This window comes from Mauremys mutica, chromosome 23 (assembly GCF_020497125.1).
Source record: "Mauremys mutica isolate MM-2020 ecotype Southern chromosome 23, ASM2049712v1, whole genome shotgun sequence".
Taxonomy (NCBI): domain Eukaryota; kingdom Metazoa; phylum Chordata; order Testudines; family Geoemydidae; genus Mauremys; species Mauremys mutica.
In genome coordinates, this window is record NC_059094.1 from 3576126 (window position 1) to 3602034 (window position 25909).

At 51.8% G+C, this 25909-nt stretch overlaps 1 protein-coding gene across 2 annotated transcripts; it reads left to right on the forward strand.

Annotated features, from left to right (window-relative positions):
• Positions 1–233: 233 nt before the first annotated feature.
• Positions 234–25909, forward strand: SMPDL3B (sphingomyelin phosphodiesterase acid like 3B). 2 transcript variants are annotated; one of them, XM_044997928.1, is made up of 8 exons: positions 234–353; positions 14153–14366; positions 18146–18243; positions 20158–20301; positions 21222–21394; positions 21556–21736; positions 23971–24104; positions 25423–25909. In XM_044997928.1, exons 1-8 carry the CDS (start codon positions 287–289, stop codon positions 25801–25803), a joined length of 1392 nt encoding a protein of 463 aa, XP_044853863.1. In that variant the 5' UTR covers positions 234–286; the 3' UTR covers positions 25804–25909. The 2 variants fall into 2 exon arrangements, with proteins under 2 accessions (XP_044853863.1, XP_044853864.1); XM_044997929.1 differs by lacking the exon at positions 234–353 and having other exon boundaries at positions 14264–14366; positions 18109–18243.

A 25909-nucleotide genomic window follows, 5' to 3' on the forward strand; every position in this document is an offset into this window, starting at 1 on the left:
ATGGGTGCTAGGGCCTGAAGGAAATAGAGCAAAGTGAGCATTCAGTGAAAAATGAACAAACAGCCCCCCTCTCCCTGCATGGACTCCCAGCAGCAGCATTGCCCAGACTTGATTACAATTGACCCCATTGGCTGAGACTATCTTTCTTGAGGCAAGCTGGAGGTGTTGACACATTGCCACGGAGTCAGGTGAGGTGACAACGTCCTGGGATTGGTTCTCTTCTCTACAGCGAAGTGGGTAATTAGTCAGAAGCAGCAGCAGCAGCTGTCAGAACTCCCTGTTCCAGATGGATTCCTGGAGATTCCTGCTGCTTCTAATCCACAGCAGAATTGCTACCGTTGCCACCGTCCAAGGTAACAGACTCCTTGAGCTTTCTGTGGCTGCCTGATTACTCTAGAAGTAGGGAAAGCGCTCCTTCTTCCAAGGGGAGGTTTGCCATAACTTGATTTCTAAACTAAACTTGGCTTGCTCACATCTCTTTAAACAAGCTGCAAGATACAAACAAACCCATGACTTCTGGGGCAGTGCATGGCTGGCTCTCCTGGCATTCATGAAGTTTATTTCCGTCTGGCCACTGACATAAGATTGTGTTGAGACCTCCCCTGCCTTGAGGCACAGGCAGAAAGCATTGGGTTACGCAGGATGGCAGAGAGCTCAGCCCTGCCTGTTACTGGAAAAACATGTCGAACTTAAGAAAAGGCATCCTTCTGTACTTGTACCCGACTATCCCAGCAACCCCCAGGTTACCCCCAAAGTGACAGAGAGATTAGAGGGCAAAGGCCTTCTCTGTCCAGTTTGTTCATGTGGTTTATTTGGCAGCACAGTAGGGCTGGTGGCTAAGGGGGCTGGTTCTGTGTGTGTGCGCGTGTGTGTTTTTCACTGGGCAATAGGGGAGAGAATGATATTAAAAAAACTGGAAAACGGGATTGTAAAAAAGATTGTTAAAAAAACCAAACCATTGACAGGGTCCTTAGGGCTGGGGGAGAGGCCTGGAACAACCTAATTCATTAATTAGACTGCAAGCTAACAGTGTTCCTTTAATTGTGTTGGGTTTAGGCACCATATGTCGGCTCCAGCCGATAACAGACACGCACTCTGCCCTGAGGAATGTGCAATTCAAGTATAGAGAAGGGGGAAGGGCTGGCCAGGTATATAGCTGTCTGTGGTTATGGGACTGCTTTGAATTGGTGTGACCTCACTGATGAGAGTGCTTGTTTGTGGCTAGTAATTCTATAGCTGTATTAAATGCACCTCATAGTTGAAGCTTTAAAGGAGGCAATGCACCTGGTACTAAAATTCTGCCCTTCCAAGTGTGAGGCCCCCGGGAGCGGGGAGGAGGGGTGGAAGCTATATGGTTGCAGTTGAGTCAAGGATCCCTGACCCATTCCAGCTGCACATTCAGCATGGCAGCTCCAGTGAGGAGCAGAGTGCCCTTCCCCGCAACTTGCATCTTGCATCATGCATGGATCCCGGACACAAGTCCATGGCACATGGCCAGGTTTCTCAGCCAGGGCCGGCTTCTAGGGCTTGAGAAGCACTCCACTTGTATCCTGCTCTGCTGCTGCACAGGTTCACTGACTGGGGGGTCATCTGCCCCGCCCAGCAAATCTGAGTGAGACAGGCCAGAAATTTACCCTAAGCAGCCAGGGCAGCCACTGAGGGCAGCCTCTTTCCAGATCATGTCCTGGTGTCCTCTTACACTGAGGATACCCCTCTGGAGAGGGGACCCCATTTATTAGGAAGAGACAATAGGAAGAGGTAATAGTAGTGGAGGAGTCAGTTATTAGAAATATAGATAGTTGATGAAGTGGGTATTCACCCACAAAAGCTCATGCTGCAAAACGTCTGTTAGTCTATAAGGTGCCACAGGATTCTTTGCTGCTTTTACAGATCCAGACTAACACAGCTCCCCCTCTGATACATAGATAGTTGGGTTTGTGATGACCTGGAGAACCGCATGGTGAATTCCCTGCTGGATGCACAGCTTGCAGATTCTTGAGACATCTAGATAGACTTATGTGCAGTGCTGGGGAGGAGCCAGTAGTCACAACATGTAGGTACCAGCGACATAGGGAAAGGTAGGAGAAAGGTCCTGGAGGCCAAATTTAGGATGCTAGGAAAGAGATTGAAGTCCAGGACTTCCCTAGTGGTATTCTCTGAAACATAGGTGCCGACTCCATGGGTGCTCCAGGGCTGGCGCACCCACAGGGAACTGCCGTGTCCTGCTTCTCCCCCCTCCTTCCCAGCTGTTTCACATGGCAAGCCTGGGAGAGAGGCGGGAGGAGGAGGAACGTGGCACACTTGGGGAAGAGGCGGGCCAGAGCGGGGATTTGGAGAGGGATCCAATGGGGCAGGGAGGGGGGGGAGTTGGGGTGGGGCTGGGGCCGGGGGGGATGAACACCCACCTGTGCTCCGAAATGCTTCCAGTTCCACTCACAGGGGCAGTTAGACAGGCAGCACTGCAAGATCTCAGTGTATGGGTGAGACGATGGAGTTTAGAGGAGGAGTTTAGGTTTATTAGGAACTGGGGAACCTTTAGGGAAAGGAGGAGCACCAAACCACAGGCCGTAACCTGCTGGGTGATGGATGTGCTGCCAACAGTGTACCATGTCTCAATCAGTCCTGCTCCAGCCTGTCAGCCATCCTGGCAATACTGCACACCAGAACTGTGGGGACTCTGCTGCTGCTGGGACGTTGGAATCTCCTAAGAATGGCCATAACTGGGTCCGACCAATGGTCCATGTAGCTCAGTATCCTGTCTTCCAACAGTGGCCAGTGCCAGATGCTTCAGAGACAGTGAACGGAACAGGGCAATTTATCGAGTGATCCATTCCCTGGCGTCCACTCCCAGCATCTGGCAATCAGTCGCTTAGGGACACCCACAGCATGGGGCTGTGTCCCTGATCATCTTGGATAATAGATATCGATGGACTTATCCTTCATGAAGTTCTCTCATTCTTTTTAGAACCCAGTTATACTTTTGGCCTTCGCAACATCCCTTGGCAACAAGTTTCCCAGGTTGATGTGAAGAAGTACTTCCTTTTGTTTCTTTTAAACCTGCTGCCTATTAATTTCACTGGGTGATCAGTGGGTCATCTCCTACGTTATGTAATGTGAAGGGATAAATAACGCTTCCTTATTCACTTTCTCCACACCAGTCATGATTTTATAGACCTCAATCATATCCCCCCTCTGTCCTCTCTTTTCCCAGTTGGACAGTCCCAGTCTTTTTAATCTCTTCTCATATGGAAGCTGTTACATACCCTTATGATATTTGTTGCCTTTCTCTGTATCTTTTCCAATTCTAATATATCTTTTTTGAGATGGGGTGACCAGAACTGCATGCAGTATTCAAGATGAGGGCATACCACTGATTTATATAGTGGCATTATGATATTTTCTGTCTTATTTTCTATCCCTTTCCTAATGGTTCCTCACTTTCTGTTAGCTTTATTTGACTATTGAGCAGATGTTTTCAGAGAACTATCCATGATGACTCTAAGATCTCTTTCTTGAGTGGTTACAGCTAATTTAGGCCCCATCATTTTGTATGTATAACTGGGATTATGTTTTCCATTGTCATTACTACTTTGCATTTATCAACACTGAATTTAATCTGCCATTTCCTTGCCCGGTCTCCCACTTTTGTGAGATCTCTTCATAAATCTTCACAGTCTGCTTTGGATTTAACAATTTTGAGTAATTTTGTATCATCTGCAAACTTTGCCACCTCACTGTTTACCCCTTTTCCCAGATCATTTATGAACATGTTGAACAGCACTGGTTCCAGTACAGATCACTGGGGAACCCTGCTATTTACCTCTCTCTGCTATGAAAACCGACCATTTATTCCTACTGTTTCGTTCTGCTTTGTTTGTAACCAGTTATGATCCATGATATGGCCTTCCCTCTTATCCCATGACTCCTTACTTTGCCTAAGAGCCTTTGGTGGGGGACTTCATCAAAGGCTTTTTGAAAATCCAAATACACAATATCCACTGGATCACCCTTATCCCCGTTTGCTGATCAGTTCAAAGAATTCTAATACATTGGTGAGGCATGATTTCCTTTACAGAAGTCATGTTCACTCTTCACCAACAAATCAGGTTCATCTATATGTCTGATCATTCTGTTCATTATGATAATTTCAACCAATCTACCTAGTACTGAAGTTAGGTATCCTGGCCTGTAATTGCCAGGATTGCTTCTGGAGCCTTTTTTAAAAATCAGCCTTAATTAGCTATTCTCCAGTCTCCAGAGGCTGATTTAAGTGATAAGTTACATACACAGTTCTGCAATTCTGCAATTTTATAGCTGAGATCCTTCAGAACCCTTGGGTGAATATATCTGGTCCTGGTGATTTATTACTGTTTATCAGTTTGTACCCAAACCTCTTCTATTGACACCTCAATCTACAACAGTTCCTCAGATTTGCCACCTAAAAAGGATGGCTTAGGTGTCGGGATTCTCCCCCAGACTCTCTGCAGGGAAGACCAATGCAAAGAATTCATTTAGCTTCAGCCACAACGGTCTAGTCTTCCCTGAGTGCTCCTTTATCCAGTGGCTCTACTGATTCATCTAAGATTTTGACTATACTGTATTTGATTGTGTGCTTTCTTTCACATATAGTGCCACTCCCTCACCAGCATGACTTACTCTGTTATTCCTATATATTTTGTACCCTGGTATTACTGTGTCTCATTGATTATCAGCATTCCACCAAAGTTTCTGTGATGCCTATTATATCAATATCCTCATTTAATGCCAGGCACTCAAGTGCGCCCATCATAGTATTTAAACTTATTGTATTTGTAGACGAGCACTTATAAAATTGGTCAGTCTGAAGTTGTGATGTAGCAATGGGACTTTTTTCATGTTTAACTTTTTCTCTTCAGTTCCTACCTGTACATTGTCAACTTCTATGCTCTCTTTACTACGATATAAAGAATCCCCTTTAATAAATCCTCCCCTAAGGGATGTCTCTGTCTGAACCATGTGCTTCTCCATACTCGCTGGCTTTACCCCAGCCCTTAATTTAAAAACATCTCTATGTTCATTTTTACATGCCACCAGTCTGGTTCGGTTTTGGTTTAAGCATAGAAGCATAGAATCTCAGGGTTGGAAGGGACCTCAGGAGGTCATCTAGTCCAACCCCCTGCTCAAAGCAGGACCAAACCCAACTAAATCATCCCAGCCAGGGCTTTGTCAAGCCTGACCTTAAAAACCTCTAAGGAAGGAGATTCCACTACCTCCCTAGGTAACCCATTCCAGTTCTTCACCACCCTACTAGTGAAAAAGTTTTTCCTAATATCCAGCCTAAACCTCCCCCTCTGCAACTTGAGACCATTACTCCTTGTTCTGTCATCTTCTACCACTGAGAACAGTCTAGATCCATCCTCTTTGGAACCCCCTTTCAGGTAGTTGAAAGCAGCTATCAAATCCCCCCTCATTCTTCTCTTCTGCAGACTAAACAATCCCAGTTCCCTCAGCCTCTCCTCATAAGTCATGTGCTCCAGCCCCCTAATCATTTTTGTTGCCCTCCGCTGGACTCTCTCCAATTTATCCACATCCTTCTTGTAGTGTGGGGCCCAAAACTGGACACAGTACTCCAAATGAGGCCTCACCAGTGCTGAGTAGAGGGGAATGATCACATCCCTCGATCTGCTGGAAATGCCCCTACTTATACAACCCAAAATGCCATTAGCCTTCTTGGCAACAAGGGCACACTGTTGACTCATATTCAGCTTTTCATCCACCGTAACCCCTAGGTCCTTTTCTGCAGAACTGCTGCCCAGCCATTCGGTCCCTAGTCTGTAGCAGTACATGGGATTCTTCCGTCCTAAGTGCAGGACTCTGCACTTGTCCTTGTTGAACTTCATCATATTTCTTTTGGCCCAATCCTCTAATTTGTCTAGGTCCCTCTGTATCCTAGCCCTACCCTCCAGCGTATCTACCACTCCTCCCAGTTTAGTGTCATCTGCAAACTTGCTAAGGGTGCAGTCCACACCATCCTCCAGATCGTTAATGAAGATATTGAATAAAACCGGCCCCAGCACCGATCCTTGGGGCACTCCACTTGATACCGGCTGCCAACTAGACATGGAACCATTGATCACTACCCGTTGAGCCCGACCATCTAGCCAGTTTTCTATCCACCTTACCGTTTAGGTGGAGCCCATCCTTTCTGTATAGAGGCAGGCGTCAGTCAAGAGCTCACCTGTAGCTGATGGAGCCCAGAACTCACTTGCCATCTGCAATATGACTTCAACCAGAGCTAGTTCCTTTCCAGATACTGTTCTGAGAGTCTCCATTAGGAATGGTGTTTGTGTGCGTGCACAGAGTAGACAAGGGCTCAGTTACTGCAGGAGCTCAGGGAGTCAGGGAAATGGTTCCCCACAGGGAGAAGATCAAGTCAGAACTAAACTCTTCCCCTGAAATGCTACTCAGCAGACAGCCAGGCTGGGCTAACGTTTTGTAAATGGAGGGCAGGGGCTCTGCTTCACTGCTACAACCAAGAGGAGCAAAAACCAGAAGGGAGCCCATAGAAAGGGCTGACTCTATGGCCTGCTCCTCCATTCTCCCACTCCACTAAACTGCAGCTGCTTATTTGTGGATTCCACTGGGGGATGGGGTTCTGGCAGCAGGAGGTGGGTGTGTGGCTGCAGGGCCGTCCTTAGGCATAGGCAGAATAGGCAGCCGCCTAGGGCACCACTAGGTCTGGGGGCACCACTCTGCCCGGAGCCGAGACAGACGGGAAGCAGTGGAGCATGTAAGAGCAGGCTGCTGGGTCCTAGAGAGAGCCGAATGCAGCACAGTCTGAGGGAGGGGATTGGCTGCTGGGGTCTCTGGGAAGGAGCTCACCTGTGAGTGTGACTCTTTCTCCCTGGCTGAGGTGAGGTGAGGCAGGCTCTGCGGGTCTGGAACCAGTATCCTTGTCCCCCATAACATCCATTCTTCTCCCCCCCTGCCCCATGGAGCACCCCCTCCTTTCTCCCTCCTCCCCAGGAGCATCCCTCTCTCTCTCCTCCCTCCCCTCCGTCAGGGCTGGTTGGGTGAGGTGCTGGGGGGTAGGTGGGGGGGAGGCTGCCTGCCTGCTGGAGGAATGAAAGTGAAAGTAACTCACTTCCTCTGCCAGGATTTGATTGTCTCACCGGGGTGGGCTGGGGTTCGCCTGTGTTGTGAAAAATCTGGCCGGGGGTTGGGGTAGGGTGAGCAGATATCCCTATTTTATAGGGCCAGTCCCAATTTTGGGGTCTTTTTTTTATATAGGCTCCTTTTACCCCCCACCCCGTCCTGATTTTTCACACTTGCTGTCTGGTCACTCTAGGTGGGGGTAATTGGTGCCTATATAAGACAAAGCCCCAAATATCGGGACTGGCCCTATAAAATCAGGACAATCTGGATCTGGTCACCCTAGCTGGGGAGCGCCTCTCCCCCGGGCTGGCAGCTGCCAGTGATCCATCTCATCCCGGGGGAGCTGCACAGGGCAGGATGAGCTGCTGTGGCTCCATGGGTGACCTGTCCCTGAGATCAGATGCTGTGCTAACTTCACCATGGTCTGTAAGGCTGGTGGTGGTGCCCATTGGCGTGTGATTGGACCTGAGGGTTTGCTGCTGCTGTTGCCACTCTGCACCCCAAGAGGTGGATTTTGGGGTCTACTGCAGCTGTTGGACCAGCAGGCTGGGGGGTGAGCCAAGCATGAAAGCAGTACTGTGTTGCCATTTAGATTGTCATTTAACAACTTTGTTTGCCAAAAATTCTTGCTAACAATCCTGAATCCAATTTCAATATTTTTTTTAAAATTAATATCTTAGCCAAAAACAGAAAATTAAATTGTTGACAATTATTAGTGACAGGTTTGGTTTGCGGCAGGGAGTGGGCCAGGTTTCATCATAGAAACAAAAAATGTTTGACTGACTTTCCTACAGCCTGTTACTCCTGATAAGAGCCCTCCAACAACTGTAATATGCTCATCTCCTTACTAGTGTATAAAAGCAGGGGTCGGCAACCTACAGCACACATGCCAAAGGTGGCAGGTGAGCTGATTTTTGATGGGCGGCTCAGCCCATCACTGCTCTGGGGTTCCAGCTGCTGCCCTATTGTCAGCTGGGATACCAGCCGCCGGCCCCACTCAGCACCTGCTGCTGGCCTGGGGACCCCCAAGGAACCCCAGACTGGCAGAGGGCTGAGCAGGCCAGCTGAACCACTCAACCTGCTGTCAGCCTGGGGTTCCATTCACTCAGCCGGCAGCGGGCTGGGGGGTTGAGTGGTTCAGTCTGCTGCCAGTCTGGGGTGCCGGCAGCACTCAGCCTACTGCTACTCCGGGGTTCTGGCTGCCGGCCCCTTGCCAGTCAGGAGCCCAGCCGCTGGCCCCACTCTGCCTCCTGCCAGCCTGGGTGAGCAGAATCCCAGGCTGGTAGCAGTTGAGGGGGGTTGGCAGCCGGGATCCTGGTGGCAGGAGTTGGTGGTCAGAACCCCAGACCAGCAGCGGGCTGAGCAGGGCCTGGGATCCTTGTCTAGGGTTCCAGTCACCAGTCCCGCTCAGCCCGCTGCCAGTCTGGGGTTTCATTTATTCAGTTGGCAGTGGCCTGAGCAGGACCTCAGATAATAACAATAGTTTATTTATATAATATAGACATAGAGAGAGACCTTCTACAAACATTAAAATGTATTACTGGCAAGAGAAACCTTAAATTACAGTGAACTTGGCACACCACTTCTGAAAGGTTGCCGACCCCTGGTATAGACTGACCATATGTTGTACTAAGATTCTCCTGCTTTTTTTTTTTTCCTGTGTGTCAGTATAGCTTTTGCCAGCCCAGAAGTTGGGCAGCCAATGTTTTACATTTTCACAGTGTTTTCTCCAACTTTCATAAAGTAAATACATAGTTAATATGAGTTAAAAAGGCCACGGACACTTCCTTGTGAAGCATCTGTACAGCAGATCATGCTAGAGCTGTGAAAATGTCAGTTTTTGATGGAACTTTAGAGACAGTGATTTATCATGTATTTTATCATGTGAATGTGCTGCTATTGCCAATGTCTTTCCAAACAAAAATAAGGCACAATAGGACTTCTGTAACATTTTTGTGCTACCTTAATCTAGATGAGATGATTCTGTGCTGACTTCATTTTGGTCACTTTGTGCTTTACCTAGCAGTAAAACTAGGGTTATATTTTCCCACTGTTTGGAAAACCAGCTTATTAAACTGATTTTGCAGCCAAAAAAGCCAGAAAGATTCCTTTTAATTAAAAATAAATCTTTGTTTCAATACCTCTTCATATACATTTCCAATAAAATTTTGACAAATTACAAAAATTATATTATTTGTATCATTCTGTCAAATCAGAATTTTTTCTATAGGGCTACTTCTTTAGTGCTAGTGCATCAGCATTACAGTGTGCTTAATTAAGTTAAACTGGTTTTAATAACGTGAATGTGGCAAGTTTTCCAATACTGTATGCTTATATTTGTGTTGCTAAGAGCAGATCAGGCACAGGGGCACCAGTTTAATAATCTCGCCTAGGGCACCATAAATCCTAAGGACGGCCCTGTGTGGCTGTGGGGGTCAAAAAATATTGTGGGGCAAAGAGCTTCAGCTCAGAGAGTGCTGGCTTCCCCAGAACCCCCACGTGCAGAGAACACAGTAAAGAATTGCAGAAGGAGTCACTTTCTTCCAACACCGAACAAGGAACTTGATTAGCATAAGGACAACAGTCATCTCCCTGCAGTTGCCTGGCATCTGTCTGTTCCTGCTTCAGCATGCAGCTACTACCTGAAAACTTCCTTACCCTTGTCTTGCTGCAGATTTTAAAGAAACAGTTCACTCATCCTCGCAGAACCCAGGACAGCCTCTCCAGGGGAAGGAACCAGCAGAAACCCTGCCAGTCCAAGCCCTGTGCAGGAATAGCCAGCCTGACAGTGTCTATACCAGCATGTTTAGAGATCTCCCACTGTTGCACTGCCAGGGTGGCCATGTCACCTGCACAGAGCAGTGGTGACTAACAGCACCTGAGCTCCGTCTGCAGGAGGCTCCTTCAAATGCTGGAGTTCACCAGGGGTGCACTGCCCAAGAAGAAAAGGCTAAGGCACTGCATGGGAGGCTGCAGTTAAGAAAACCCAAAATCCTCACTGGGTCTTCCACTTACAGAGGCCTTGTTCCACCAACACAGCACCATTCAGCAAAGCCTCTGCCACGTTCCCCTCCTGCAAATACCAAGCAACAATAGGGAGATGAACACAGGGCAGCTTTTCTGTCCTGGGGAACAACCCCCATCTCTCCCTCTTCCAGATTGCTCAGTTCAGGGAGGCTCCTTGTTTTGACTCTGACCAGTGATGAGCTGCTAAAATCTTAACAACCGGTTCCCTATAAAAAGTTCTGATTTAAGGGATGTGCCACAGTATGGATTTTTTGTACCAACAGGGTTACCATACGTCTGTATTTTCCCGGGAGGAATTTTTAAAATTTACCACCCAGACAGCGATTTAAGAACCTAAAAGCCTGACATGTCCAGGAAAATACAGATGTATGTTAACCCTACCTAAAGTGCTTTTTTACAAAGATGGGGCTGAACTAGAAATGAGCTCCGTTTCACATGTGTGGGTCCCCGCCACTCCCTTGGGGTGTGCTAGGGTGACCAGATGTCCCAATTTGATAGGGACAGTCTCAATTTTTGGGTCTTTTTCTTATATGGGCTCCTATTACCTCTCACCCCGTCCCGATTTGTCACACTTGCTGTCTGCTCACCCTAGGGTGTGCACATGTGTGGGTCTCAGCTGCTCCCTGCCCCCCTCATTGAAGCAGGTGTGCAGGGTTACTGCCCTGAGAACTGCAGGGCACCAGTGGACACGGGGCTGGCTGCAGACAGGGGCGTGGGGCAGGGCTAGCTGGAGGCAGGGAGTGTGACATGGGCTGGCTGCAACAGGGGCTGGCTGTGGGCAGGTGGCGCAGACAGGCTGTGGTGGGGAAAGGGCTGTGGCAGGGGTCGGGGGGTGGCAGGGGCTGTGGGCAGGGGCTGGCTGCAGGCAGGGACTGTGGCAGGGGGTAAGGAGGGTGGCAGGGGCTGTGGCCAGAGGCGGTGGCAGGGGCTGTGGCAGGGGCTGTGGGCAGGGGAGTGGCAGGGGGCAGGAGGGGTGGCAGGGGCTGGGGCAGGGGGGTGGCAGGGGCTGTGGCCAGAGGCGGTGGCAGGGGCTGAGGCATGGCCTGTGGGCAGGGGAGTGGCAGGGGGCAGGAGGGATGGCAGGGGCGGGGGCAGGGGGGGGGCAGGGGGTGGGGCATGGGCTGTGGGCAGGGGGGTGGCAGGGGCGGCAGGAGGCTGGCAGGGGCTGTGTCAGGGCACAGAGGCTGTGCGGTGGCAGGGGCTGTGGCAGGGGGTGGCAGGGGACAGGAGGGGTGGCAGGGGGCTGTGGCTGGGGCAGGGGGGTGGCTGGGGCAGGAGGGATGGCAGGGGCTGCAGGCAGGGGCTGTGGGCAGGGGGTGCAATGGGGGGTGGCAGGGCAGGGGGTGCAGACAGGGGGCTGGGGGCAGGGTGACAGGGGCTGGCTGCGGCGGGGGGTGTGGCAGGGGCTGGCTGCTGTGGGCATGGGGTGGCTGCGGGCAGGGGGTGCAATGGGGGCTGTGGCAGGGGCTGGCTGCGGGCAGGGGGTGCAGCAGGGGCAGGGGGTGGCTGTGGGTGGCTGCAGGCAGGGGGTGCAGCAGGGGCAGCGGGTGCAGACAGGCTGGCTGCAGGCAGGGGGTGCAGCAGGAGCAGAGGGTGCAGACAAGGTTGGCTGTGGGCAGGGGGTGCAGCACGGGGTGCAGCAGGGGCTGTGGCAGGGGCTGGCTGCGGGCAGGGGGCAGCTGCAGGCAGGAGGTGAAGATGGTCTGGCTGTGGGCAGGGGCTGTGGCTGAGGGCTGCAGGCAGGGGCTGCGGGCGGGGGTGGCTGTGGCAGGGGGTGGCTGCGGGCAGGGGCTGGCTGTGGGCACGGGCTGTGGCTGAGGGCTGCTGTGGGCTGCAGGTGGCTGTGGCAGGGGGTGGCTGTGGGCGGCTGCGGGCAGGGGGTGCAGCATGGGCAGTGGCAGGGGGTGGCTGTGGGCAGGGGGTGCAGCAGGGGTTGTGGCAGGGGGTGGCTGCGGGCAGGGGGTGCAGCAGGGGCAGGGGGTGGCTGTGGGTGGCTGCAAGCAGGGGGTGCAGCAGGAGCAGGGGGGTGCAGACAGGCTGGCTGCGGGCAGGGGGTGCAGCACGGGGTGTAGCAGGGGCTGTGGCAGGGGCTGCGGGCAGGGGGTGCAGCAGGAGCAGGGGGGTGCAGACAGGCTGGCTGCAGGCAGGGGGTGCAATGGGGGGTGGCTGCAGGCAGGGGGTACAGCACGGGGTGCAGCACGGGCTGTGGGCAGGGGTGCGGGCAGGGGGCGGAGGGGTGGCAGGGGCTGTGGCAGGGAGGGCAGGAGGGTGGCAGGGGCTGTGGCAGGGGGCGGCTGCGGCGGGGGGTGCAATGGGGGGTGGCTGCAGGCAGGGTGTGCAATGCGGGGGTGGCTGCAGGCAGGGGGTGCAGCAGGAGCCGAGGATGCAGACAGGCTGGCTGCGGGCAGGGGGTGCAATGGAGGGTGGCTGCGGGCAGGGGGGTGCAATGGGGGGTGGCTGCAGGCAGGGTGTGCAATGGGGGGGTGGCTGCAGGCAGGGGGTGGCTGTGGCGGGGGGGTGCAGGCAGGGGGTGCAATGGGGGGCGGCTGCGGGCAGGGGGTGCAGCACGGGGTGCAGCAGGGGCTGTGGCAGGGGCTGGCTGCGGGCTGTGGGTGGAAGGGGGGGTTGCTCCAGGCAGTGGGTGCAATGGGGGGGTGGCTGCAGGCAGGGGGTGCAATGGGGGGGTGGCTGCAGGCAGGGGGTGGCTGTGGTGGGGGGTGCAGGCAGGGGGTGCAATGGGGGGCGGCTGCAGGCAGGGGGTGGCTGTGGCGGGGGGTGCAGGCAGGGGGTGCAATGGGGGGCGGCTGCGGGCAGGGGGTGCAGCACGGGGTGCAGCACGGGGTGCAGCAGGGGCTGTCTGCGGGCAGGGAAGGCGGGGGAGGGGCGCAGACACTCACACGGGGGGGGCGGGGCTGGGAGCAGCAGGAGGCAGCCGGGGACCCACCAGGCAGCAGCAGGAGCCCCAGGGCCAGAGGTCCGAGGAGCAGCCGCAGCAGCAACAGGGCCAGGAGGCAGCTCACATGGCTCCCGTAGCGCAGCGCAGCACCCCCTGGCGGCCGGGAGCAGGAATTACAGGCTTCCCAGCCAGAGCCCATCAAAGCTTCCCTCGCAGGGAAGCCAGTTAACAAGTGGTCCTAAAACTGCTTCTAAATTTAACAACCGGTTCGTGGGAACCGGTGCGAACGGGCTCCAGCTCACCCCTGACTCTGACCCTAGCTGAGATTTAGCTGCCCAGAATCCACGTGCTGCTCTCTAGCTTGGCAAGGGGTTCTACTAGGCTGCGTGCTGGGGGCTGCTTTTGGAAAGTCACACTGATAATAATTCTGTTTATCATTTGCCTGACTGTACTATGGGGTCTTATGGTGGAAGTAGAAGCCCTCAACCCTCTCATGATGCAGCACTACTGAGTTTATTGAAGACACAAGGCATGTTTAACGTTCTGGTGGGGATTACCTAGGTCAGGGATTGTCCACTCACTGCAGTGACATTGTGTTGTTCGCTCTAACTGACTCTCGGTCTCTGCAGCTGTGCACACCGAGTGCTTAGTTTGAATTGCACTGCCCAGCAGTGTGTGTTTATTTGGACCATGCTGTATAGTATTATCCTGTCTGTCTGTGGTACATACCTGGCCCCCATCAGTGCAGTATCTGAACACCTAACGCTCTGTACTGTATTTACCCCCGGGACACAAGGCATTTCTATTATCCCCTTGTTACAGATGGGAACTGAGGCTTGGAGAGACTACGTGACTTACCCCAGGTCACACAGAAAGTCTGTGGCAGAGGAGGGAATTGCAACTCCCAGGCCAGTGCCCTCCCCACTGAGCCTCTACTGCGGGCTTGATAATTATGTCAGTAAACTTCCCGTATGATGCTGGTGTAGGAATAAGAAGTAGAAGTATAGCTGTATAATGCTCTCTGACCCCATGGCTTCCCAGCTGGCACAGGTGTTTGATTGCACTGCACTGTGGTGTTTGTTCTGTCTTTGGCAGGTCACTTTTGGCATATTACAGACCTCCATTTGGACCCAGAATACAGAGTGGCAACCGACCCTCTCCAGGTGTGTCCGTCTGCTGGCTCCAAGCCAGTGTACGATGCAGGCACATGGGGAAATTACATGTGTGATTCTCCTTGGATTCTCATAAACTCCTCCATTTATGCCATGAAGGCGATCCTGCCTGATCCGGACTTCATCCTTTGGACTGGGTAAGGAGTCCATCCATGCATAGCAGTGAAACATAGGGCATGATCACACGATAAGCCCCATGAATGTTGTGATTAGATGTCACATGCAGAAACACTTTGAATTCTACTCACAATGCACATGAGCACCTTAGTGTAACAGCTGCTACTCTGATATTAGCAAATGTGTGGCTGCAGAGAGAGCCCCCACTCAGTTACAGTGGAGCTGATCCACTATTACAAATCCCAAGAGCTCCCAAATTATAGGAACACAGGACAGGAAGGGACCTCCCGGGTCATCAGATCCAGTCAACTTCTATCATCATATCATCCTGTTCATAAACTTATCAAGCTTCATCTTCAAACCAGTAAGGTTTCTTGCCCCCATTGCTCCTATTGGGAGGCCAGTCCAGAGCCTCATTCCTCTAATGTTTAGAAACCTTCTTCCTATTTCCAGCCTAAATTTATTCATAGAATCATAGAATATCACGGTTGGAAGGGACCTCAGGAGGTCATCTAGTCCAACCCCCTGCTCAAAGCAGGACCAATTCCCAACTAAATCACCCCAGCCAGGGCTTTGTCAAGCCTGAGCTTAAAAACCTCTAAGGAAGGAGATTCCACCACCTCCCTAGGTAACCCATTCCAGTGCTTCACCACTCTCCTAGTGAAAAAGTTTTTCCTAATATCCAACCTAAACCTCCCCCACTGCAACTTGAGACCATTACTCCTTATTCTGTCATCTGCTACCACTGAGAACAGTCTAGTTCCATCCTCTTTGGAACCCCCTTTCAGGTAGTTGAAAGCAGCTATCAAATCCCCCCTCATTCTTCTCTTCTGCAGACTAAACAATCCCAGTTCCCTCAGCCTCTCCTCAGAAGTCATGTGCTCCAGCCCCCTAATCATTTTTGTTGCCCTCCGCTGGACTCTTTCCAATTTTTCCACATCCTTCTTGTAGTGTGGGGCCCAAAACTGGACACAGTACTCCAGATGAGGCCTCACCAATGTCAAATACATACACAGTTAGTAGTTCTGCAAGGGTACACTGTTGACTCAAATCCAGCTTCTCGTCCACTGTAACCCCTAGGTCCTTTTCTGCAGAACTGCTGCCTAGCCATTCGGTCGCTAGTCTGTAGCAGTGCGTGGGATTCTTCCATCCTAAGTGCAGGACTCTGCAATTGTCCTTGTTGAACCTCATCAGATTTCTTTTGGTCCAATCCTCTAATTTGTCTAGGTCCCTCTGTATCCTATCCCTACCCTCCAGCGTATCTACCACTCCTCCCAGTTTAGTGTCATCTGCAAACTTGCTGAGAGTGCAATCCATGCCATCCTCCAGATCATTAATGAAAATATTGAACAAAACCGGCCCCTGGACCAACCCTTGGTGCACTCTGCTTAATACTGGCTGCCAACTAGACATGGAGCCATTGATCACTACCCGTTGAGCCCGATGATCTAGCCAGCTTTCTATCCACCTTATAGTTTATTCATCCAGCCCATACTTCTTTAATTTGCTGGCAAGAATACTGTGGGATTCCGTATCAAAAGCTTTGCTAAAGTCAAGTCCACTGCTTTCCCCTCATCCACAGAGCCAATTTCATGGCCAATTTGTACCCATTTGTTGTTGTACCAACATTGTCTTCTAGCTCAAATAGCTCTTGGACCAAATCCTCAAAGCATTTAAACATCTAACTTGCAGTGGATGTTAGTCACCTAAATACCTTTTAGGATCTGGACCCTTCTCCCTCCCTGGCATTTACCCCTGATGTATTTATAGAGAGCAGTCAGATGCCTTTCAGCCTTCATTTTGCTACGTTAAACAAGCTAAGCTCTTCTAGTCTCGTTGTAACTCAGGCTCTCCATTTGCCTGATTGTCCTTGTAGCCCTTCTCTGCTCCTCTTCCAGGTTCTTAAACCTGTACTTTCTTGAGAGTGGATGACCAGAGTTGCACACAGAATCCCAGATGTCTTGCACAGTGGCATTATGAGTCAACCCCATTTAAATCATGAGACTGGATTTAAAATCATGAGATGTAAAAGATGATAAAGTGTGGGGAGGGAGTTATATGCAATCCCTCACTGAGGGGTCCATAGCCATGAAAGCTAGAAATTTCTGTGTTAAAGAACTGAAAATGGAGTCCTGCGATTATGTGAGAATCTCCAGGAGCTGGGGCTTTAAGAAAAAGACACTGCTTATCTGTTTATTTCTCCTAATTATTTGTAGAATGGCCATTCCTGCAGCATGCCTCAGTAGTCCAGAGCTCCCAGCAGTGTTGGTAGAAGGTACAGGCTGGGCTGGGACAATGGTTAGGGAAGAGTGAACCTCAGAACTGTATTTGGAGGCTATTCAGATTCCAGGGTCCTGCTACAGTATCCACTTGGGATTTGGACGTGCTTGCAACGTGAGGTCTGTGCTGAGTTGGGGAGCAAGGGCAGCAGCATCACAAGACAAAGGAGATATGTGGCCTTGCTCCCAAGTTGCTGCAGCAGCTGCATGCACAATATAGGGGAGACAAAGATTAAGAAGCAGAAGTTGCTGTCCTCACTAATGAAGAAGCTGCTAAATATGGCCAGCCTTTCCCAAGTTCTCCCTTGTGTATAATTCGGGGCATTTCAACTACCTAGGAGTAAGGCATGTGTTGCTGTCATCTGTTGGACACGTCTTCTCAAACAAGAGTGCTCAGTGCTTTGCTCTGGTTCGAGATAACTAATTCTGGAGCCTGCAGTAGGTATTTAAACAATCGCCTTTATTATAGAAGTGAAACCGCACACACTGGAGCCGTGTTGGTCAGGCAGAGTCACAGTGGGGCAGCCTGGCTAGCAGGTATCTCCTGGCCAGAGAACTCCAGAGAACTGGTAACGTACACAGTATATGTATTAACAATTGACCAATCAATACAGAGCACAAAGGAGTTATTGTTAGGTAAACAGATTAACACCTCAGGAACCTGTTGCTGGCGGAGTGAGACTAGTACCCCACACAAATCATAACCAGACCCATGCACCTCAGGCCAGGAGTCCCTTCTGCACACATGCAGATCCACAGCGGTCACACAGTGGGCACCATGATTGACAGCCCTTAGGCTGCACTCACTCTCCTGTTAGCACAGCCATTGGAGCACAAAGCTGTGCATTGTCAAAGGCACCAGAAGAAGGGTTTTGCAAACAGCTTTGTGCCCCTTGGTATGACACTAAAGAAGAGTCTGGAAGGTTTGGTTCGAAAAGGGGCTGTTTGACTTATGAGGAATGTCAAGTCTGCTCTGCGGGTTCTGCCGGAGGTCCTTCTTGAAGCACCCAGAGAGCAGGGTTGGGAGCCCTTGATTAAAGAGGTTGGAGTTTGTATCTCTAACAAATGGGCTTTTCTCCAGCTGTTCAGTCAGGCAGGTGAGTTACAAACAAACAGAAACAAAGAGCTTTATTTCCCCTCAGTTAATCAGGGTTCACTCTCTTGGTATGTGTAACTCGTAACCTTATGGCATCTCCCAGAAACAACAGAGTACAGCCAGACCCAGATTTCTAATGTAGAAAGAAAAAGCTGAACAAAATGGAACAGATTCTTGCCCTGAACAGTTCCCCAAATGTTCACCTGACATCACACCCACATGCTAGGCGTAAGTTACCTACATGCTGCCTTTTCTTTTATGTGTGCAGGCGCTTCCTGGAGACACGGTGGGTGAGGAAATATCTTTTATACGCACCCATCTTGTCTCTCTAATATCCTGGGACCAATACAGTTACCACAACACTGCATACAGACTCTTCCCTTTCAGACTGCTCGCTGCATGTGATGTTTGTGCTGTTTTCCAGTGACGATACCCCTCATGTCCCCAACGAGAAACTTGGAGAAGAAGTAGTGCTGGAAATAATTGCCAATTTGACTGCTCTGATAAAACAGGTGTTTCCAGGTACGATTTACCTGAGCTGACAAACCAAGAAGGTGGCAGTGCAGAGAATATCTGACCCAGCATCCCACTGGCAGGAAAGACCAGCTCAGCCAGCTAGAGATGGCAGATCTAGAGAAGGGGCAGCCATCTTAGGGGTCAAGGAATCTAGTAGATGGGGGGATATGAAGGCATATTTGTCCCGCTTCCTATGGTTTATAAACTCTATGCATGGGACCTTATGGTCGCTGATTAGCTTCACTCTTGAATGGGCAACACACTGCAAGAGGGAAGTTTGGAAAAGCAGCAGCCTTTGAATAATTAATGGTGGAAAAAATCATTGGAAACCTCCTCTCCTGCTTGATCAGCTCAGCAATGGGGCGAAGGAATTACCCCAGCACTAGGGCCGGACCCACCAGATCAGTGGAGAGATGCTGGCCTACCACTGGAATGCCCCAGCAAAGTACATCAGGGCCCTAATTGAACTGTGTCTAGGGAAAACCAAACGTGGGTCATTCCTAGGCAGGGCCACAGCTGCCCACTGCCCATTCGAGAAACCTAGTGCAAAAGGCCCACTCCTGAATGAGCGTTGTCTCTCCAGTGCTCCTGCAGGGGTCAGACACGGACAGCGAGGAGTCAGTCAGCATCTCCCACAACTGACTCCGCTGTCTGCAAACGGTGCCAGGCTGCGGCTCTGGAAATTGACAGCTTCCATTTGCCCACAGGTGCCCACTCTGAACAGCTCCTCGCCGGGGGCGCACCCTACACACACACCCCGAGTGCCCACCCTGAACATCTCCTTGCCAGGGGCTCACCCTACAGCCCCCCCTGAGTGCCCACCCTGAACAGCTCCTCGCCAGGGGCTCACCCTACACCCCCCCCCGAGTGCCCACCCTGAACAGCTCCTCGCCAGGGGCTCACCCTACAGCCCCCCCGAGTGCCCACCCTGAACAGCTCCTCGCCAGGGGCTCACCCTACAGCCCCCCCCCGAGTGCCCACCCTGAACAGCTCGCCAGGGGCTCACCCTACAGCCCCTCCCCCGAGTGCCCACCCTGAACAGCTCCTCGCCAGGGGCTCACCCTACAGCCCCTCCCCCCCCGAGTGCCCACCCTGAACAGCTCCTCGCCAGGGGCTCACCCTACAGCCCCCCCCGAGTGCCCACCCTGAACAGCTCCTCGCCAGGGGCTCACCCTACAGCCCCTCCCCCCCGAGTGCCCACCCTAAGCACTCCCTGTCCCCTTTGTGCTCACTCTGACACTCACTATAAATGGCTCCCAAGGTGCTGACTTTAAGGAGTTCCCCAAGTGCTCCCCCATAACAGCTCCTCCCCAAGGACTGACCTGCACAATTCCTTCCTAGGTTTGCTACAGGTATTTTGGTAGAGCTGCAGCAGTTCAGAAGACCACAGTTTTCCCCAATGTAGCTGCCTCCAGGCACGAGAGGGGAATTCACTCCAAACCCGATCCAGTCCTGGCCTCAGGCTGCTCATAAGAGGCCTATTAGCGTTTTTGTTCCCCAGCCACTGGGCTGAGACCACCCTATTGGATGGGAATATCATTCAGCCATTTCTGCCCTGCAAAGGGGTGACCTAGCATTGATGGGTCCCATAGCCTCTTGCCCTGCCCCTGAGTCAGGGCCGGCTCCAGGCACCAGCTTATCAAGCAGGTGCTTGGAGCGGCAACTTGGGAGTGGGGCGGCACTTTCAGGGATTCGGCGGCAATTCGGCGCAGGGTCCCTCACTCCTGCTTGGAGCGAAGGACCTCCCGCTGAATTGCCGCAGATCGCGATCGCGGCTTTTTTTTTTTTGGCTGCTTGGGGCGGCAAAACCCCGGGAGCCGGCCTTGCCCTGAGTCATTTTGTCCTCTCCCTTAACTCTCTTGCACTCCAGCACCAAAACAGGCCACATGTTCCTTCACGTTTTCTCTTGATTTTCTCCAGACACTAAAGTCTATCCTGCGATGGGCAATCATGACTTCCATCCCAAGAACCAGTTCCCAGCCAAGACACACAGGATCTACAGCGCAACAGCTGAACTCTGGCGCTCATGGCTCAGCAACGCCTCCATCTCAACAGTCAAAGCAGGCATGCCCGTAATTCCGGCACAGCTAGCTCCTTCTGTCTGCACTGCTGGGGGAAGAGGGCGGAGGAATCCCCAGTGACATGCTGCCCATGCAGTGCTGCCTTCTACAGATAGGGCAGTTTGGGGCATATCTGCAGTTAGAGGAAGGGCCTTAGCAATAGGCTGCCAACCTGGTGCCACTCACCAGCTCTGAATTCACTTACACATGAGAAAAGGAAAGACGGTTCCTTGTGCCTCAATCTCTCTTGCTTTCTCACAGTTGCACTAGAAGGGTGGCCCAGGAGTGTCCCTTATAGTGCAGAAGATGTAGGACTATGCTGTAATGAATATGATGGTCTGAGGCTGTTGGACTCAGACAGAGCCCGTGGTTCTCTCTGGCTCTCCAGCTCCTGGACTCACTTGCGCAGATCACCACTCAGGGCCTCCTTTATCCTGGGCTGACATAAGCAGCCATGGGTGGAAGTGTTGGTTACACTAGAGTCACAGGCTGCCCTGAAATAATTATACTCCAGATGAGCTTGTCCTCCTTGAACAGGAACAAAGGATGCATTTACAAACTCCCAGACATGCAGGAGAGCAGTGGGCTGGGCCACTTTGAGCTTCTTTACAAAACATTTCCCATCATTGCATGACCAGCACTTCAGCTGCATGGCTGGAAGCAGCTTTAGGAGCACTGATGCAGGCAGGACTCTAGGAAGCCTCTGGTCTTCTAACCACCATACACTAACCATGCTCAGATCAGGTCCACAGCACATGGTGTTCAATGTGCTGGCAGCCCCTGGCACCTTGCCCAGACTAGGGCCCCCATCACAGCTATCACCGTGAAGCTGAACCTGAGGTAGAAATAGGAGGGGAATTTGGGGCACAAAAGCCAGCAAGCGTTGTACCGTCAGGTCCTTCTCCTGCTGGTTGTGTTTTGCAGGTGCTTTCTACAGCGAGAAGCTGCTTGGTCCCAATACCAAAGGACAAATGATTGTCCTCAACACCAATCTGTACTATGATAGCAATCATCAGACAGCTGGCTTGGAGGACCCTGGTGGGCAGTTCCAGTGGCTGGAAGATGTGCTGACTAATGCGTCAAAAGCAGAAGAAATGGTAAAACTGTTTCTTTCTTGACTTCGCCCACCCTGGAAAGTCCCTCCTGTAAGCCCCTTCTGCCGCTGAGCTCCTCCTCAGTCTATACACCCCGGAGAGCCTCTCCTCTGCTTGGAAGCATGCACTTAGTCTGTACTCAGCCGGGCTCTTTTCTGTTCTAGGTCTACATTGTGGGGCACATCCCACCTGGCTTCTTTGAGAAAAAGCGGAGCAAACCCTGGTTTCGGAAGCACTTTAACGAACGATACACAGAGATCGTGCAGAAACACCATGGAGTGATAGCTGCCCAGTTCTTTGGGCACCATCACACTGACAGCTTCCGGATGTTTTACAGCAATGGAGGTACCATTCCTTGGCTTGGTCCATGCTGTTCATGCACAGCCCTGTCCACTCTAGGAGAACATCCCATTACTGAATGTGGTTCTCAGTGATCGTTCCCCAAATGCTATTGAAATTAGTCCAAATGTTCTGCATCACACTTTCTGAAATTGCATGGAAGGTGGTTTGGTCCAGTCTGTTCTAGCACATAGACTCTTTTCAGTACCAAATCAGGGGACCCTTTGCTGAAAACCTTTTCACCATGATGTAGCAAGACCTGTAAGCATGCCTATGTTACAGTTTGGCGAGTCCTCATGCCTCCCAGCACTGTGCAGTAGGACATCCCAGAGTGCACTGCCCCACCTCAAGCTGACGACTGTCCTCCAGGCACTCTGTCCCCACCTGCTGAGGCACTGTGGGGTAGCAGCACAGATCTTTCCAGCCTGCGTAACTCACTGGTCAGTCTCTGGCGGGTGCCGCAGACGGGCTGGATTCACTCTCTTGTGGGCCTGGGGCCCCCGTATAGACGTCTTTTTCCTAATTTAAAACAAAATGATCACAACTATGGCATTGAGGCTATTAACGCTGTACTGAACTTGCCTTTTAATTAACACGAGGCTGTTCTGTGGTTACATTTCAGTCTTAAAACATGTAGAATTCAACATAGTCTATTTCTTCCCTTAGAACAGCTGTTATATTCGTTTATTTCTGGGAGGGAGTTTGGGTGCAGGAGCAGCAAAGAGTCTTGTGGCACCTTATCGACTAACAGACGTTTTGGAGCATGAGCTGTCGTGGGTGAATCCCCACTTGGTCGGCTGCATGTCATGGGTGCAGGAGGGTGCTCCAGGCTCAGGCAGAGTGTCCAGGTGCGGGAGAGGGTTAAGGGTGCAGGCTCTGGGAGGGAGTTTGGTGCAGGAGGGGAGCCTGACCTGGGACAGGGGGTTGGGGTGCAGGAGCGGGTGCGAGGTGCAGTTTCCGGCTGGGAGGCACTTACCACAGGCGGCTCCCAGCCAGCGACATAGCAGGGCTCAGGCAGGCTGCCTGCTGAGGCCCCATGCCACTCCTGGAAGCGACTGGCTGGTGGCACGTCCCTGTGCGCCCCTTGGGGAGGGGGAGGCAGCGGGTCTCCATGCGCTGTCTGTGCCCGCAAGCACTATCCCTGCAGCTCCCATTAGCTGGGGACGTTGCCGGGGGCGGGGGCAGCACGAGGAGCCTCCTTCCCCCCACCCCCTTGCCAGGGGCCGCAGACATGTGCCAGCAGCCGGCTGCTTCCGGGAGCAACGTGGGGCTATGGCAGGCAGTCTTCCTGAGCCCTGCTGCACTGGACTTTTAGCAGTCCGGAGATCGCAATCGACAGATTGGTGACCACTGAATTGTATATAATGATGGATTTATTTTTGTGGGGGCCCCTGCGTTAATCCAGCCCTGGCCACAGAGGATGTGAATCTGTTGCAGTCCCTAGCTGCAGAGCCTGATTCTTTAGCTCCGATTGTAGAGAGTTTTGCTTTTAGCTGGGGAGGGCCCCAGTTCAATCCTGCTGTCAGCCCAGGTGTTGGCTGTTGCTCATGCACTGTAGATGTCATTAGGTAGCATAAGGAGTGGATTCACAACCACCACTGACACATGGTTGAGGTAAGTGGATCAGGCAGCAGCGTCACAGACTAGTTACCAATACAAGTGTTGCCGGCACAGAGTGCCCGAGGGGGGGGGCAACAGCGGGGTTCGTTGCCCGGTGTGCATCGCACCAATAAACACACCAGGGTGGAGAAGCAAACACAGGTTTATTTGAGCTCAAATAAGGAGCAAGGGAGAAATAGCCATCTCAAATCCTGCACACCCGCACGCAGGCGGGGTCCCAGCATTTATACCCCCTTGGTTTTTCTCTTTCTGTACTTTCCCACTGTGTGGGTTACTTTCTCATGCATATAACCTTGATTACAGCATTTGCTTTCTGCCTGTTTTATCTAATATTGGCTTCATCTAGTGCTAACCGGCCTTGCAGCTGCTAGCAGTCAGCACATAGCACAGGAGGTTACAAAAGTTTAGTAAGGCTAACAGAAGCGCTTAACATGGAGGTACTTTGGTTCACATAGGCCTAGAGCAAGAAGACTTCATCGACACTTGTGGTCTTCCATCCTCCCGAGTTACCTAGATTTATGCCTAGTGACACCAACACAAGCACAGGGGTTGTAGCTGGACTGGGTCTGACAAATGCCAGGCTTTCACTCAAACATGCTTTGTTTTGCCTTTCCATTCAGGTTCCCCAATCAACACCATGTTCTTAGCCCCAGGAGTGACTCCCTGGAAAACAACGCTACCCGGAGTGCACAACGGCGCCAACAACCCTGGGATCCGGGTCTTTGACTATGACCGAGGCACCCTTCAAGTGAAGGTGGGAGACACCCCCACACTGCATGATCTGGGACCTTGGGGCACGACTGCAACAGCCCAGGGGCTGCTCACTCAATACCTCCAAGTTGTTTTAACAAATCAGAGCCAGAGTTAATCTAAGGCGAAAGGGAGAGAGGCAGGGGCAAAATATTCCAGTGTCACAGTGCACGTGAAGGTTTGATTTCAGTAGGACAATGGCAGTAAGTTCCAGGGAGCTTGGGAGGGTGATGTGGGCCTTAGCCAGCTGCTGGGATCAGAGCCCCCCGGGGCAGTGCAGGATTGCTCCTCCCAGTTTATTCTGCAGGCCCTCACCCAGTCCGGGTTTAAATATCCCAAGCAGTGGGTGTTCCAACACTTCCATTTGGGGAATAAGATCACAGTTGACTAGAGCTCACATGCAAGACTCTAGCTCCCATACAAAATATGGTTTAGGTCTGATCTACACTATGAACGGGACCGTACTGTAACTGGATGAGGGAATAGCTGTGTTGTAACTGGGGGCCCTGACTCAATTATCTACCTGAAAAGGGGAAAATGTGCTGGTGCCCTTCTTTGCTTCTTTACAGTGAATAAAGAAGGCCCCAAAGTATAATTTTTATAAACTCCTCTGTTTGGTCCGTTAGAAATGCAACATTTATTTGTCCTGGAAGACTCTCTGGAAGGCTGGAGAACTAGTAAAGGAGAGATCACAGGAGCCCAGAGAGTGAATGCTGGGAGACAGAGCAGCAGGGGTTTTAACCAGACTGTTTAAAGCTCTGCTTTCGCTTTGATTTTGTGAACACCTGGTAACTTTCCTGAGCAATGAACAGTTTGGCAAAAGGCAGCCTGAGTAAAGATTCTGCCCCCATCTCCTCCAGGAAGGGCTCCTGCTTACAGTAACCCTGCACCCTCCCCCACACCCCCTGCAAACGCCACAAGCTTGAGATTTCTGTGGTAAAAACAAACACCCCAAGCGCCCTGCCGGCCCTTCTCCATCCAGCATAAAGATGCAAAGTGGGGGCACAAATCCAGTTTTAGTTAAACTCTTTTAAAGCTGCCCCTGCAGGATACTCAGGTCTGAGATGCCTTTAACCCTGGGCCCCCTTAACAGCCCTTTGTACACGGCCTGTTACTTGGCAGGATAAAGCCCCCAGCATGATGGCCGGGCCCCCAAGCAGAGCCAACATCCATCCAGAACTGCCCTGCTGGAATTGGCCAGAGCCTGCCAGACACTGCTGAAGCCCAGCCCCATCACAGCCCTGGCTGAATTGGTCATTCCCAGTGTTGTTTCTGTGCTCTTTGCCCTAACACTCCTCTTGGTCTCCTCTTTCTTGTTGCAGGATGTAGTGACTTACTATTTAAACCTAACCCATGCTAACCTGGTGGCCCCAAGCTGGGAGAGAGAGTATCGGCTGACTGAAGCCTTCCAGGTGCCTAACGGGTCAGCATGCTCCATGCACATGGTGCTGGAGAAGATCTCAAAGGACAAGCACTACTTACAGCAGTACTATCAGTTTAACTCAGTCAAGTATGACCTCACAGAGTGTGACGAGAGCTGCCAGACTGATCATATCTGTGCTATCAGGGAAGTTGATTTTCTAAAATACGATGAATGCATTAAAGCCAGGAGCTTCACAGCTGTATCCACTCTGCCAGCAAAACCCCTTTTATTTCTCTGCTCACTGCTGGGCCTCCTCAGCTTCCAGAGGCCCCTCTGGTGACTCTGACTAGGTGGAGGCCTGTGCAAACAGAGAATGCAGCACATAAATCAACATCAGCAAATGCCTCAGTGGGTAGAACTTACTCTGGAAGAGGATGAAATCTATT